General features: G+C 39.6%; 1 protein-coding gene across 2 annotated transcripts in view; it reads right to left on the reverse strand.

Moving 5' to 3' along the window:
- Positions 1-2,917: 2,917 nt before the first annotated feature.
- Positions 2,918-15,298, reverse strand: part of SYT16 (synaptotagmin 16) — a gene marked incomplete at its 5' end in the record, with an annotated part of 92,858 nt that continues 80,477 nt past the window's right edge. Inside the window, 4 exons of one of the 2 annotated variants that reach the window (XR_013995955.1) lie at positions 2,918-3,058; positions 3,830-3,893; positions 4,175-4,251; positions 11,244-11,262. Coding sequence is in view for 1 of the 2 variants with exons in the window: in XM_081090340.1 (XP_080946466.1) it covers positions 11,286-11,390 (105 nt within the window). Of the gene's footprint in view, positions 3,059-3,829; positions 4,252-11,243; positions 11,391-15,298 lie in introns of those variants that run through there. The other variant, XM_081090340.1, reaches the window with a different exon arrangement.

Genomic DNA, 15,298 nt, shown 5'->3' on the forward strand with positions numbered 1-15,298 from the left:
TCTCAGGTATTTTGTGCATGCTGTTTCTGCTTCCTTAAGAGGCCTCCCTTTTACCTAGCTTACTCCTACTCAGCCTTCAAATCTCTGCTTAAATACCACTTCCTCAGAGTGGCTTTCTCTCCCTTGCAGCCTCCCACTGATGAGATTAGTCTCCTAATTAAATTCCCAAATCATCCTACTGGTCCCATTTCACAACAGGCACCTCACTGGTGACTATTAAGGTAGTTCCACTCTGTCCCTAGCATCTAGCTCACAGTGCCTGGTCCATCAAAGGTAACCAAGAGCACATCTGACTGCATGGAGCCACTCTGCCTGGCCCACGTCCCTGTGTCCGCCTGGGCTGTAGCTATCAGTGAACTTTTAAAAGCCACGAGGGCAGCAGCTACTTGCTGCCCTTTTAGTTAATCAAGTAGAAGGGGGAAAGCCTATTATACAGAAAATTGTTTTCTGCCCTTAATGAGATACTGCGTAGACACAGCAATGTGTTTACCTTCTCAAAGCATCTTATAAAAGTTGCTTTTATTACATTATACTGGATTTTAATTATATTAGGAAACAACCTAAAAGTTCTTTATATGTTTCCCTAATTTTCTTCTTTGTCCTCCAAAGTAGGTGTGAGTCCTCTGAGCTGAAATGCTTCATCTTTTCTTAAAATGCTTTTCTCCCTCAGGTGCAAAGCAGCCTCCATCATCACAGGCTGTATCTTCATGGAGGGAAAAAACAAAACAAAAAACATCTATTTGGGGAATGGCTCATGAACTTGACCATTATGGGCATCCCTTCTACTTACTTTATCAGAATAAATCAGGATATAGTCTTTTCTGTTGTTAATATGACACGCCAAATAATTGCCAAATCCCCTCTTCATCTGGGACTACCTCAAGAAAAATAACAGATGTTGGAAGACTTGAAGGAAAGGTCAAGGTAATCTCAAGATCACAGAGTCGCTTGGTGCAAAACCAGAAATAGAACACTGGTATAAGAGTTTAATCTTTACTGGATTGTTTATGTTTACAGATTTAATTTTTAAATTCTTCAGTTCTCTGGGCAAGTGATTAGAGCAAATCTCTCACTAAACAATTTCAGATTTTAAAATTAAATATTAAACTACCATACAATCCACCTTAGACTTCATCTAAATTCTATTCTGCCCTCCTCAAGACAACCACAGATGTGATGCTAATCCTGTCTCCTGCGCCTTATCTGTTTGCTGAAAAGAATGAGATGTTTTATTATGTAGTAGAAAGAACATTAAAATTCATCAGAGCTCCGAGTTGTCAGCCAATCTTCCTCTTGAGTCGTGTCTCTGAATATCCCTGGAGAAACCCTAGGGAAACTGTAAAGAGAGACGGAAGTTTACAAGACATAAAATGTCACTTGATTCATCAATAAAATGTTACTCAGGATGGTTAAATTTTTTTTAATTACTACAAAAGACTTCAAACCAGAGTCATAGATGGCTGTGTCCATTATTTAAAAATGTAAGGAATGTTGAAAGAATGTCAGAAGGTAGCAATCATTTGTCAAGATTTAGGTTCTGCAGATGATTTACTCCACGTTCACACACTGAAAAACCTGTTCCCTCAGCAATATTCTGCTTTTGCTTGTTCAGACATTTTTTTAGGATTTGCTTTGGTGTTTTTAACATGTCACATATTAGTATGTATGGATTTACTAGTGCACATACACATAGAAATGGTCAACCTTGCTCAGGTTATCAGCCCAGAAATGTGAAGCCAAATGGTCTTTATTTGCAACAGCACCCACTCCACCAAGAGAGTTGAAATGCTGTGAGATGACTAGGATGAACAAGTAGAATCCTTAATTGGCCCTTAATGTTCCAGTGCCCCCACCGTTAGAAAGAACTTGAGCAACAGTGAGCCTGCAGTCAGCAAGCTTTCTTTAAATAATCACCACTACCACAGCACTTGAAATATTCTTTTTTAAAGAAAAATGTACATGTGCTAGATACTATGGTAGAAGAATCTCACCAAACTGATTCCTTTTCCTGTACATACAAACTACAATTCCCAGCCTTCTTCAGTATAGGTGACACCATGTGACTAGTTCTGACCAATGGAGTTTGGATAGCAGTCAAGAGACTACCTCTAAGCCTGGCCCTTTAAATATGCATTTGACTCTAAGGACCTTTTTTCCTCCTCTGCTTGCAGGGCAAAAACTTTCCTTAAAGGATCTGAGATGGTCCTCAATCCCTCTGATGCTGCTAAGAAAGGAAGCTGCATGGTACCTCTCTGATACTTAGGGTGGCTTATTAGAACAGGTAGCATTAATTACCTCTGCTAATACAGTGTGACAAAAGGGGAAAGAGATTTTCCCTGAAACATCTATAGAATGTTTTCTAGTCTCTTTTGTGTGTTTTGCTTTGAGGACATCAGCCATGCTTTCACTGCTGTGAAGGTGTCTGATCATAATAGCCCTGCCCCATTACTCCTTCTTTGCTGCAACAAAGCCTCATAAACTTATTGGAACTGGGTACACATAGAGGCTCTAGAAAAGAGCCTCTGTGATGAGCAATTACCTACACTTTTTTACAGGAATACCTGTTTTGCTTTCTCAGACTCATCATCAGATGCAACTTAGTTATTTTGGGTGATCTTTGCATTTATATAGCTCCTCACTTATCCAATATTCTTAATTTAAATTCAACACTTGAGCATTTGAGTTGATATACATTGATGTATATACATGTTCAACATAAAAGCCTACAGCACCCTAAAACCAAAATAAGATATATGGATCATAAATGTAATGCTTGTAGTTCTAATATACACATCTGCCATTGGTATGGTTTTTGTATATACTAAAATAAGCAATATCATTCGGGCTCATAAAATGTGCATGTTGATACTGCAAAACTGTAGCTTTTTTAACATAAAAAATGTCACACATATACATTTAAGCCATCTGCTTAAACTTTATTGACAAAACCAGTAGCAGCAGTTTTACAAAATTGGAATGATTTTCAGTTCTGAACAATCATGAGTTCAGTTGCAGCAGACATTTTGTACAAACTGGGACTAATGCTTCTTCCGTGTTTCTGTTTTAAACAAAAAGCAATTAGAATTTATCCTCATGCATGTAAATATCTAATACAGAAATAGTTTGGGAGCTGCATAAAATATGCTTCCAAAATCATTGTGCGACTGAACATCTGCCTTAAGCATTATTTGTATTAAAAAAGACAGTATAATTCTTCTAATTACGAATTTATTCTTTATCACAGGTAAACAATTTTGTATTTTCTAACATATTTTCAAGGGCGATCTAAAACAACAGTATCACCATGAAATATTTCACTGACTTGCCCAAATAAAATGCAAGACCGAACAGTGCAACAGTAATACACTAAAACGATTGTTATGAAACCTTGAACATTACAAAAAGCTGAAAGGTACTCCAGTTTTTAAGTTTAACAGTTAAAATTTTTTCCAAACCTTTCCCTATATAATAATTATTCACCAGTAAAAGTAATTTTAGAAATGGAGTGAGTCATTACATTCTATCGCTGTTTGTTCAGGTAAGAGCTACAGATGCATTCATGCTTCTGAAGCAAGAGACACCATTAGTCAATAAGTCATCCTGTGAGAAGCATAAGGACACCTGCATGGAATGTTTCAGAACTTTCTAAAATTCGAGTTCAACCCTTTGGAGGAGAAAATGTTTTCTGTTTCTTTCTTGAACCTCTGGACCATCTAGGGGTGGAAACCTAAAAGGGTTCTCTGCTGGAAACCTTTTAAGAGGAACTAAGACCACAGCCAGGTCTGAAAATGCCCATGAAACAAAGGGAGAAGTTTGGTGCAGCTCCTACCTTACAACTAAGTCTGGCCTTAACAACGAATTTGACCAGGAATGCCATCCAGTGACGTAGTCATCTAAAGGAAAAGCAGATTTTTTACGAAACCATGTTATGCTAAACTGTCCTCATAGGTGAAATCCATAAAACTATTGACCACCATTCACAACCACCATCAACCCAGGACAGTCTGGGACATAGAAATTACTCATTCAAATAAACATGGAATAGAAAAGGCACAGGCTCACATTACGAAATATTCAGCATCCAGCTGTGAGTAGAACAGAAATACAAAGCACACTCCCTGCTAAGAGCAGTGTGCTTGCTCCATGTGGGGTGAAATCTCCCAAAAATACTTACATATGTTCAAAATGAATGAATCATTCACATTTACATTTTTAATGCAAGCTCTTCAAGGACACCCATCAAAAGTTGAGCTATAACAGAAAACCAATAAAATATTTTAAAACAACAGAGTTGCACACAGTATGCATATGGGGAAACATAAATGTGTGAATGTGAACAACTGTTTCGGATGCCATATGAAGACCCAAAAGAGAAAAAAAAAGAAATCAGGAAAGTCAGATTTATCTTGTACTATGAACACAAAATATTGTTATGAAATCTTGGATGTACCTTGGAAGTATATTTTTACTTTCTTTCAGCGAGAAAATAAATGGTATTTAGGACAAAAGGATGATGTGGGTGAGGAAAGTCACTTGGAGCAGGGAGATATGGAGAAGCCTGATTTTTCAAAAGAAAAATAATACATTGATTGGAGGACCTTTTCTGGTGGGGGAGGCATCTTTGCAAATACTGTATCTAAATCCCACTTTATGAAAAAAAAAGCTACTTAATTGAATACTTCCCTGTACTCAACATTAAATTATTCTAAAAAGAGAAAAAAGAAAAGTCTCAAAAAGATTGGCAAGCCTGCTGAAAAGATAGGTTTTCATCTGTGGTCTGGGTGTCTGAACAAAAGAATTAGCACCTATTGTCAGAGGTGGAATGGCTAAAGACCATGCCAATGTAACTTTTAGTCAAATTACTAACCTTCTGTGAATATAGCTCCATGATTGGCAGAGATATAAAGGTGTCAATTACTTTGCGATTGCAACATAAATAAATGATTCGACCTTAAAATAAAAATGGTAAAATGTCTTACAGTCTTCAAAAACTCTTAATTCTGCAAAGTATGTTTCCATCTATGACCTTGTCATGCGACATGGTGGGGACGCAGAGTGTTTTAGTATATTAATGGAGGAATGAAGGAATCTTATTCTTACAACAATCTGGAGAAAATAAATGAAATAAATATCACTATTTCTACCTGACAGATACCCAAATGAAGGCTTGAAGAACCCGTGACTTTCATTTTAGAGGTCATTAGGGAAAGATTTGGTACTTGAACACAGTCCTCATTAGTTCTAATCCAATAGAATATTCTATCCACAACTGCCCCTTCATCTGCAGTAACGCCAGGTTCCACAAGTTGTTGCAGCTACAAAGCCAAGGACAGTCAGTACACATGTAAATAATGTCAAAATGTTCACCAGATATTGATTGCCCGTCAGGCCTCCCCATTCACCCAGTGTGATCATCAGTGTGATCACTGCAACATCCATCCATTTGCTCATTCAGCCACTGTATTATCATGGGTCATCCTCCACTCAGAATTCAGAGCTGCTCTATGAGCCAGATGCTTACATACCACTTTCAAATTTGTACAATTGACAATGACAGGGCACAATCACAAAGCTTCCTTTCTCTGGGCAACAGTGGGAAGTCATATAAACCAGTAACAGAAGGTGCTTTTCTATCATGAAGAAGTAATAACACAATTAGCACTTTTTATCAACATACACTTGATTCACTGCTCAGCAACAGAAAACACAACAGAGTCACTAAACTTGGGAATCCCATCTCAGAGCCTACAGAATGTTCTCTGTTTAGATTGCATTTGGAGGGGGAAAGGCTTAGATAGGTTAACATAAATCATGAAATTGTGATTTCATTAATCTCCTCACATGTAAAGCAAGCCCAATATCAGGTGAAATAGATTCCAGATCGGAAGTTGCTCCATTTTATTTGATGAATCACATGAATCAATCCAGCTATTTTTCTTGAGAACATGCACAGGAACAAAATGTACCATAGCAATTAGAACTGCAAACAAAGGTAAATAAACAAATGGATACAACCAGACAATGAGATGTTATTCAGCACTAAAAAGAACTGAGCTATCAAGCCATGAAAAGACATGGAGGAAGCTTAAAGGCATATTAGTAAGCGAAAGAAGCCAATCTGAAAAGACTATATGCTGTGTGATTCCTTCTGGAAAAGGCAAAACCATGAAAACAGTAAGAAGATCAGATTGGTGGTCGCCAAGGGTTGAGGGAGGGATGGATAGACAAAGCACACAGGATTTTTAGGGTAGTGAAACACCAAGAATGAAACCAAAGCTAAACTAGGTGGTAATAATGTGTCAGTGTAGGTTCAGAGATAGTAACAAACACACCCATCCTGGTGTGGGATGTTGGTAGAGGCGGAAGTTGTGCAGGTGTGGATGTAGGAGCTATATAGAAACTCTGCACTTTCCACTCAATTTTTCTATGAACATGAAATTGCTCAAAGAATTAAAGTTATTAAAAATTTAAAAAGTAAAGAGATCGCAAAATTACCATCATGCTTTTTCCTGAAAATATAGGTCAAATCTTATTCCAATGAATGTTATTACACAAATTCCTCAGTCACCAGAAAGTGTGCAATACTAACTTATTCATAAACTTAAAATCTGCAATAAAATTAAATTTTAAAATTCTGAAAAAGTCTTTGTATTTCATAGTAAAGTTTAATTTGTAGCTGCATTTGTGTGGTGGCAGAACAAAAGACTGCATTATAATTTGGTGTAGTTGTGAATTAACAAAGATTATTATGGGTCACAGGAAAAGGTGGCAAAATTAATAAGCTTTGCTCAAGGTGCCAATTACAAGGAACTTAACAAAGAAACTCTTAAAAGAGACATATGGACAGAGAATGGGAATACATTTATACAGAATAGCATACATGAAAATATTATTTTAGTGTACATGTTCTTCATCAATCCGTTCTTATTGGCAGCCTTCTGATATATTTTGCCAAACATCAGGTCTTCATCAAATAAGAGATGTGAATTTTTTATTATGGGTTGTCCACTGAACAACACTAAAAAATTGTCTTCAGTAAGAATTTTTAGGACATTAAAGATTCTGATTTAACTCACATGGACTAAGACATGTTCAGTAGATAGTTGAGGTAAGTTTTTATGATATCAAAAATTACAACCAATAAATCCATTGTCAAAACTTCTATTTTTGTCTCCTGCTATAAAACTGAAACCATTAAGAGTTAGATTCAGGCAGGTTTAAATGGTTTGAGACCAAAAAACAATTATTGGTCAACCTGCCAAGGTAGGGACAATTCCAATGCTGACTTTTACCCATGTCATTGGGATGCCCTAAATATGTTTCGTGCATAATATCTAAGACAATTTAATCAGAGGACACAGAGAAGTAAGCAGTGTTCTTTGTTCACACCATCACCCCTTTATCTGGTAGCTACTGTCTCCAGTTCACTCAGAGAGTAAAAGGTAGCAACACCTTTCAACTATCAAAACACAGAACTTACAAAAACCGTGTCATATTTGTTTGTATACACCTAGCTAGCATTCCAGGGTCTAACTCACTTCCTTGAAAAGGTGACTTAATATCCTATCTAATAATAGAGAAACATGGTAATTAACCATAACTTCGCTACGCTTCCCATTGGCTAATCAGCAGGATATGCAAATTAACTACCAACAAAGATGGTGGCCAGCAGCCACGAAGCTGAAGCGAGCAGGAGGCTTGCTTGCTCGAGTGATGGAGGAAGCCAAGGTTCTCTGCCTGCCTCAGCCCAGCTCTGAGCTCCGGATGCAAAAATGTTGCAATTACAGAAGCTAAACAAACTCCAGATACCTGCTTGCAGCGGGCTCAGAGCTTAGAGCGCCAGTGATGGTAACAGAATTTCAATTATAGAAGCTAAACAAACTCAGATACCTGCTTTCAGCCAGCCGCTGCCTCAGAGCTGGAGCCGGCTCTCAGCTCCAGTGACAGTTATAGAAGGTAAATAAATCCCAGAAAAAAAAAAGAAAAAAAAGAAAAAAAAAGAAAAAAAAAAGAGGCTGGGAGCTTCAGTCACCCGCCAGCCTGAAAACAGCCCTCAGCCCCTCACCCAGACTGGCCAGGCACCCCAGTGGGGACCCCCACCCTGAAGGGGTGTGACCAGCTGCAAACAGCCATCATACCCTCATCCAGGCTGGCCAGACACCCAAGCAGGACCCGCACCCTGATCCGGGACACCCTTCAGAGCAAACCAGCCGGCCCCCTCCCGTGCACCAGGCCTCTATCCTATATAGTAAAAGGGTAATATGCAAACTGACCCTAACAGCAGAAAGACTGGGAATGACTGGTCACTATGACACACACTGACCACCAGGGGGCAGATGCTCAATGCAGGAACTGCCCTCTGGTGGTCAGTGCGCTCTCACAGGGGGGAGCTCTGCTCAGCCACAAGCTAGGCCAGGGGTGGGCAAACTTTTTTACTTGAGGGCCACAATGGGTTCTTAAACTGGACCGGAGGGCCGGAACAAAAGCATGGATGGAGTGTTTGTGTGAACTAATATAAATTCAAAGTAAACATCATTACATAAAAGGGTACGGTCTTTTTTTTGAATAGTTTTATTCATTTCAAACGGGCCGTAGTTTGCCCACGCCTGAGCTAGGCTGATGGCTGCCAGTACAGCGGTGGTGGTGGGAGCCCCTCCTTCCTCCTCAGTAGTGCTAAGAATGTCTGACTGCAGCTTAGGTCTGCTCCCCGCTGGCAAGTGGACATCCCCCAAGGGCTGCAAGGCTGCCAGGCTGCCAGAGGGCTGTCTGATTGCCAGCTTAGGCCCAATCCCCCGGGGAGCAGGCCTAAACCAGCAAGTGGACATCCTCCGAGGGGTCCCAGACTGCGAGAGGGCACAGGCCGGGCTGAGGGACCCCCTACCCCAGAGTGCACAAATTTTTGTGCACCTGGCCTCTAGTACAATTATAAACATAAAAAATACTAAACAACTAACTTCTATTTCGTGTCATAACTCATTTCATTACTGGAATGGGATGCTACATTGCTTCCTTCAGATGCAAAGCACATCTCTTTATTTTGAAGGGAAGCATAGACTGACACAAAAGTGTATTTCTTAACTAGAAGCAGAAATACACTTAACGGGGGGTGGGGGGTAAGGAGGAGAAATCATTACAGAAGTACATTAAGCCAAAAAGTAAAGGATAATAAAAGATCTTCTGTTTACCTGGAGGATCTAGTTGTGTGTGCTTTTTGAAAAAAAGGAATATTTAGAAACAAAAATGATTAGTACACATCTGCTATTCTCCAGCCCCTAGCCCAGAGTCTGGGGTATAATAATAATTAATAAATATCCTTTGATTCTGTTTCACATAAACTAAAATAAAAAAAAATAGCAAGTAGATACTTTAAGGGGAAAATGAAGTAAACAAAAATAATGCATAAATATGGTGATATTGATAGGAAGGCAGCCACTTCACATCCTCAAAATGGAATAGGTTGCCAAGCTGGCATGGCTCAGTGGTTGAGCATCAACCTATAAAGTAGGAGGTCAAGGCACATGCCCGGGTTGCAGGCTCAATCCCCAGTCAGGGGCATGCAGGAGGCAGCCGATCAATGATTCTCTCTTATCATTGATGTTCCTCTCTCTTTCCTCTCCCTTCCTCTCTGAAATAAATTTTAAACAATATTTTTTAAATGGAATTGGTAACATTGACATGAAATAAACAGCATAAGTAAGCAACAGAGAGCAGGGAGCAACATTCTGCTGGTGGTTTTATCCTAGGAGCTCCGCAGGCCTCCGTGACTGCCTCTGCGATTGTTCTGTGAAGCCTCGGCAGTTTCACAGGTTCCACAGTGGCCACAAATATAGCTGATCCTTGTCTGTGCATCTAGGACATTGCTGTGTGACTCAAGGGAAACACAAACAGTCAAAGCCCCATGAGAGAGGGAACGCACTCAAAGCCTGCAGACATCCCCAGGCACCTGACCAAAGCCCGGACAGCAACTCTCCAGAGGAAATCTTGTATGATACAAAGAAAAATCAATGTGGAAACATGTCCAAAGGGGCAGAGGATGGGCCCAGTGTTGTTACTGTTGATTCTGTTTGGAGGTTACATATAAAATGTTAGACTTAGAAGGAACTTTATGAAGGCCCTCCGTTCTCCTGTAGACAGAACCCACAACTCATGCAGATGTTTCTATTTTTAAAAACTTCCAAAGATGATGAGTCTGTGATCTCCTTGGTGATTCCCCTTCCAACATGACCAAGGATTACTTCAAGCCTCGGGATTCCTAGATGTTTTCTCCAATAAATGCAGTCAATATATTTATCTCTTTCTAATAACCCATAAAAGGGAAGTCTACTTTTTATGGCACATGATTAGACTAATTGAACAATTATATGTTGGCAAGCACTGCCAGTGTTATTATGATGACTAATGCTTCCATGTGTTGTCACAGCCCAAACAAAAAAGATGTCAAGTTCTGAGCTATCCCAAAGAGCATGGTGCTAGACACAAGAAAATCCAATTAATAGTTAATTCAAAACAACCTTCATATAATTCTCCTTATGTCTTAGTTGAACTCTCTCCACCTTGATTCAGGTGGAATCTCTGACTCTGCCCAGTTGGTCAAGAAAAGAAGGAGTGCATTGTCCTCATGGCAAGAACTCCTGTCCTGGATAACTGTTACTAGAAACCACTCTAAAGTCTTCTCAACTCCCCACCAACCCCTTTAACTTCCCTACATGCTGAGTTATTCCTGACTAAAACCCTTTCTTCCTATTTCACCTGAATTGGGAAGCCCAGAACTTGAACCAGCATGTTGGCAATGTGGCAATATTGGGAATATAGCCTTACACGTCCCCATCCCACAAGTAGACCATGACAGGCTCATGGCGCCTGGCTATGCTAAATTTGAGGAGATTCATTATTGACCACTTATTTAGATCAAAGGTCCACAAAGCTTTTTCTAAATCCTCAGGAAACTCACCTCTTTACTCAAAGTTTGAACACTTGATCACAACTGAACGTACTTTCTGTTCTATCAGTAAGTCACTCTTAAAACGTTTCAAAAAGAAGTTAGTATCAACTCTAACAAAATTCATTTCATTAAATCTCTTAAGGGAAACAGTGATAAATAATTGGTCCTGAATAGAATTTTCCAGTCTAACCAGTTCAGTGAGTTTTGATAGCTGCATTATTATATCATTTAAAAATTTTGCCTATAAGGAAATAGTATGGATGTATAATATCGGCCAAAAAAAAAAAAAAGTGAGTGTTACCTGTTTTGAGAAGGGTGTCAGTATTGTGCCACACCACTTATTTTAGTTTTTCAGATCAAAGTTGAAACATGTCTGCGAATTGCCCTCTTCACCAATTCTTTTGATGGTGACAAGATGCTCTGTCCAGGTACAAGTAATAGAGAAGAGCTGGGGACAAGGAGAGGCCTTTATTAAGATGTGCATACAAGCACTAAAATTTTGCATCGCCTTGAGACCAAGGGATGGGGGCAAAAAAAACCAAAGATTTTGTTATTATACCTCATAGGGGATTTATTAAGGCTCAAATCCTCTATACACAGGCTATCGCTTCTTAGGTTGCCCCAGTAGGACTTCCTTTCTTTACAAATTCAGACTAGCTCCACGAGCCTATCCTTTTAAAAGTATCTGGACATTTTTAGTTTTCCTCTCATGTTACCATTACTTTCACTAGAAATAGAAACAAATTTTAAATGCTTTTCTTTTTCCTTTTTCAAGCATGATTGTGAGGGGATATATGGAATGCTTACTATATGCCAGACTGTGTGGTTAATTCTTTAATGTCTTTTTCAAAACTTTATGAGGTAGATATTATTTCCATTTTCCAGTTGAAGAAAGAGGGACACGGGCTGGATAAGTAATTTTCAGAAGGCTACACAGTTAGCAGAGCTCCACCCAAACCCAGGCTAAGACCACAGCCTGTGCCAACTCCTCTGGGTTGTGTTAGACCAGCCTCATTTCCCTCAACTTTGTTTTCCAGAATTCTGCAAGATGTGAAAAAAAATGATAGCTAGTTAGCCCGAAATGTCTTATGGATTCTTAGTTTACTCTTCTTGACTCTATGCTGGTAGACACTGAAGTTCACCAACTTATTAATTCTTTCATTCTTCCATACATATGCTATAGGATTTTTTTTTTTTATGGCTTGCATAGCTTTTTTTCTTTGGAATAAAATAATGACTTTTTCAAGGCAAAATACTTTTGCCACTTCAGGATTATCTATCAGTTACTTTTGTTGTGAGTCAAACAGAGTGGAACGTATGTTCTTTAGTCACAGTTTCCTCAAAGTTAAGTGGAAATGATGCCCCATGAGTTTTGTTGTCACTTCCTTATTATTAAATAATATGCCTTCATTTGGTGTTAGGTCATCTACAAGTAATCATTTCCTCCTCAGTTATCTGATCTTAATGTACTAAGTCCTCTGTTGCAAAAGGATAGCCAGGCTTAGGGGAAATCCACAAGTCAAAGTCCACAATGAACCATAATTTAATCAATTCACTGGCTATCAGAGAAGCTCTTTCACATAACCTGATAGTAATTTCAGCTTAAATAATTCTTTACTTGAAAAGAAAAGAGTTTTGATTCTCAGATAAGACCGTCTAGGGCAGCCAGGATGTACAGCACAGTTACTGCCCAAGAAGCATCAACAAGTTGTAAAATATTGCGCAAGCTGCCTGAAGCACCCAGCACTACAGAGGAACTCAACGCTTGAGGTCAATTACTGTCTTTGAAGGAGAAGCAGAGTGAAGGAGTGACAGTGTGGTACCATACTCTCTTTTCCCCTTGAAATCGTGGTGAGGATTCTTTCTCAAACTTTGTACAGGGAGACTGCTGAGTGTAAGACATCTAACGGCATTACAAGTACTTCTGTTAGGGAGGCAAGGCCTCCCTCACAGTTATGCAACATCAGCAAAGACGGTCCCAAACAACTGAGCATCACACTGGGACTCAGTGAGGGGGTCAGCAGTGAGAGAGCAGGTGCTCAGCTGCCTGGTGAATGGCCCATTTACAAACCCAACAGTAGTCAGAGGGTAGCAGGGAGCGCAAGAGTAGCCACCGTGATGGGCAAAACCAGCACATCACAATTCAGTATGAACTCATGCCCCACAAGAAGGCACACTAGAGGGCCAATTTCCATAAACCCGGTGCATGCATCTCTCTCAACAATCTTATTTACAAAGCACCTCTTCAGGAAAAATCGTGGTGAGAACAACTCATGCAGCAAATACTGGTGCTTCCTCAATTGCAATGTCCCTGTGAGATATTAATTATCAGCTAGATATGTAAGAGCAGCTTTTTCACTTCAGAACCAACTAATTATCTCTCCTAACTCCTTTGAAAAGCAAATGTAGATATAAAAGCTCGAGTGAAAAACATGTGAAATACATCATGTCTAGACTGCCAAGAAAACCAGGGAGCTTAAGTGCACAAAATCAAAAGATCTTAGTAAACCAGAATTTCAAATCAATGTAAAAAAAAAAAATCCAGCCTCAGATTTTCATGTGTCTTGTCATTAGCATTTTATATGTGTGCATCAGTGTCAGGGTGGATGCTGCTGCGTATTAAAGGCGTGCCTACACCCCACACGGTGAGTAGCACCAACATTGTAACATTATAAACACTAAAAGTGCTTTTCAGGCATCTCTTCCCTTCAGATGCTGCACATTCCTGCAACTGTATGTCCTGGGCAGACCACTGGGAAGCAGATCACACACACAGATACCTTCACTACACCAGCAGAAACCCTTACAAAGGGGTGGGTCCAGGCAGCAGACAAGGAAGTGGAGGTGATTCCTGGGCACCGTGAGCAGAAGGATGCAGCGAAACATAGGGCAGGAAAATATGAGGGGGGGTGGGGTGGGGATCCAGGACTGTCTGTCCAATATATGCAGATTTTTTCAAATGTAAATTATAAAGTGAATGCTGCTTTTATGTGACTGCATAAAGGCAGGCATAACAAGGCTGCTCTACTTCCCTTTAAACACAAGCACATAAAGAGAGTAAGGGATGTGAAAAGCCAATTCTTCGTGCCGCTACTTAATCAATTGCACTCAGTTCTGCTCGATGACACAGCCACACTGCGAACACCACTCCGCAGTTAATGGATATAACGTTGGAAAAGCACTTTGAGGTCTTCCCAAGGAAGACGGGGGGTAAAAACCCAGCAGGGCACGGTTTTATTACTTAGTAACTGAAAGGCATGACATGTGAAACTCCCGTGACCTGAAAAGAAATGAAGATATTAATTTATTTTGCTTATTCTGATTATTCTACACGAAAACACTTCTTCCCAACGTCGGACCGGGAAAGCATGGTAGGGTTATCCTCTGCCCTAGGCTGGTCTTGTCGGGATAACCATCACAGGCTGTAAGGAATAAATATGTTCTTCCAGTGTTACAGCCTACGTTTACAATCTGTCCAAATGTAGAGCTGAGGAGGAGTTATGTGTTTTTAACTGTATACATCCATCACTAGCTATCGCTCTTCCCACAGACAGCAAGAAGTCAACAGCGAAACACAAAAGCTAAAAATAAGTGCCTGGGCAATTGCTCGGAAGAGCTGCACACGGGCGCAGTGTGACATGTACACACATTCCTTCCCTTTTTCTGTGACAGCCGATTTAAAGTAATTGAAATTAAGGGCTCAGACCTAAGAAAAAAATGAAATAAACATGCACTGCACAGATATGTAAAAGTCAGTTGGAAGTAAAATTTCATGCTCATAACCACACAACATCACTGTTCCAAATGGCACGTGCCCAGAGGCAGGCAGTGACTATCACATGTTGCTGCAAATGCCGTGAAATATGACAATTATAGGCACATCAAATGCTGCAAGAAAGATTTAGTGTCATTCCACACAAGCTGGAAATATTTCTCCACTCACCGGTATTTTAACACATTCATTTCCAAGAGTCTGTCGAATCAACACTATTAAAGACCCACTGTTTACAATTTAATATGCTCTACCGATGGAAAATATTGCATAAGAAGTATGGTTCACATGCAGGTGTACATTCAAAATATATGTCTGAATATGTCGTTGCATATAGATAAAAGTATAATGTAAAAGGAAAACACTAGATTCAGAAAAATCAATAAATCCATGACTTAACTAGGTAGTTTTGGTTTTCTTCTCGTTCTGCAAGAATTCATTAGGTGAGAAAAAGAGCATAAAAACCTTGGAAGTTACAAGTTTGAAATATATTCAAAGGAGACAAGTGGTCTTTTAACAGTCGCTTTTGAACTATTTTTTAGCTTCAAAATGATTTAGCTAACCAAACCTCATAGGAAATCACA

Source organism: Myotis nattereri (genome assembly GCF_964212035.1).
Source record: "Myotis nattereri genome assembly, chromosome: 1".
Classification (NCBI taxonomy): domain Eukaryota; kingdom Metazoa; phylum Chordata; class Mammalia; order Chiroptera; family Vespertilionidae; genus Myotis; species Myotis nattereri.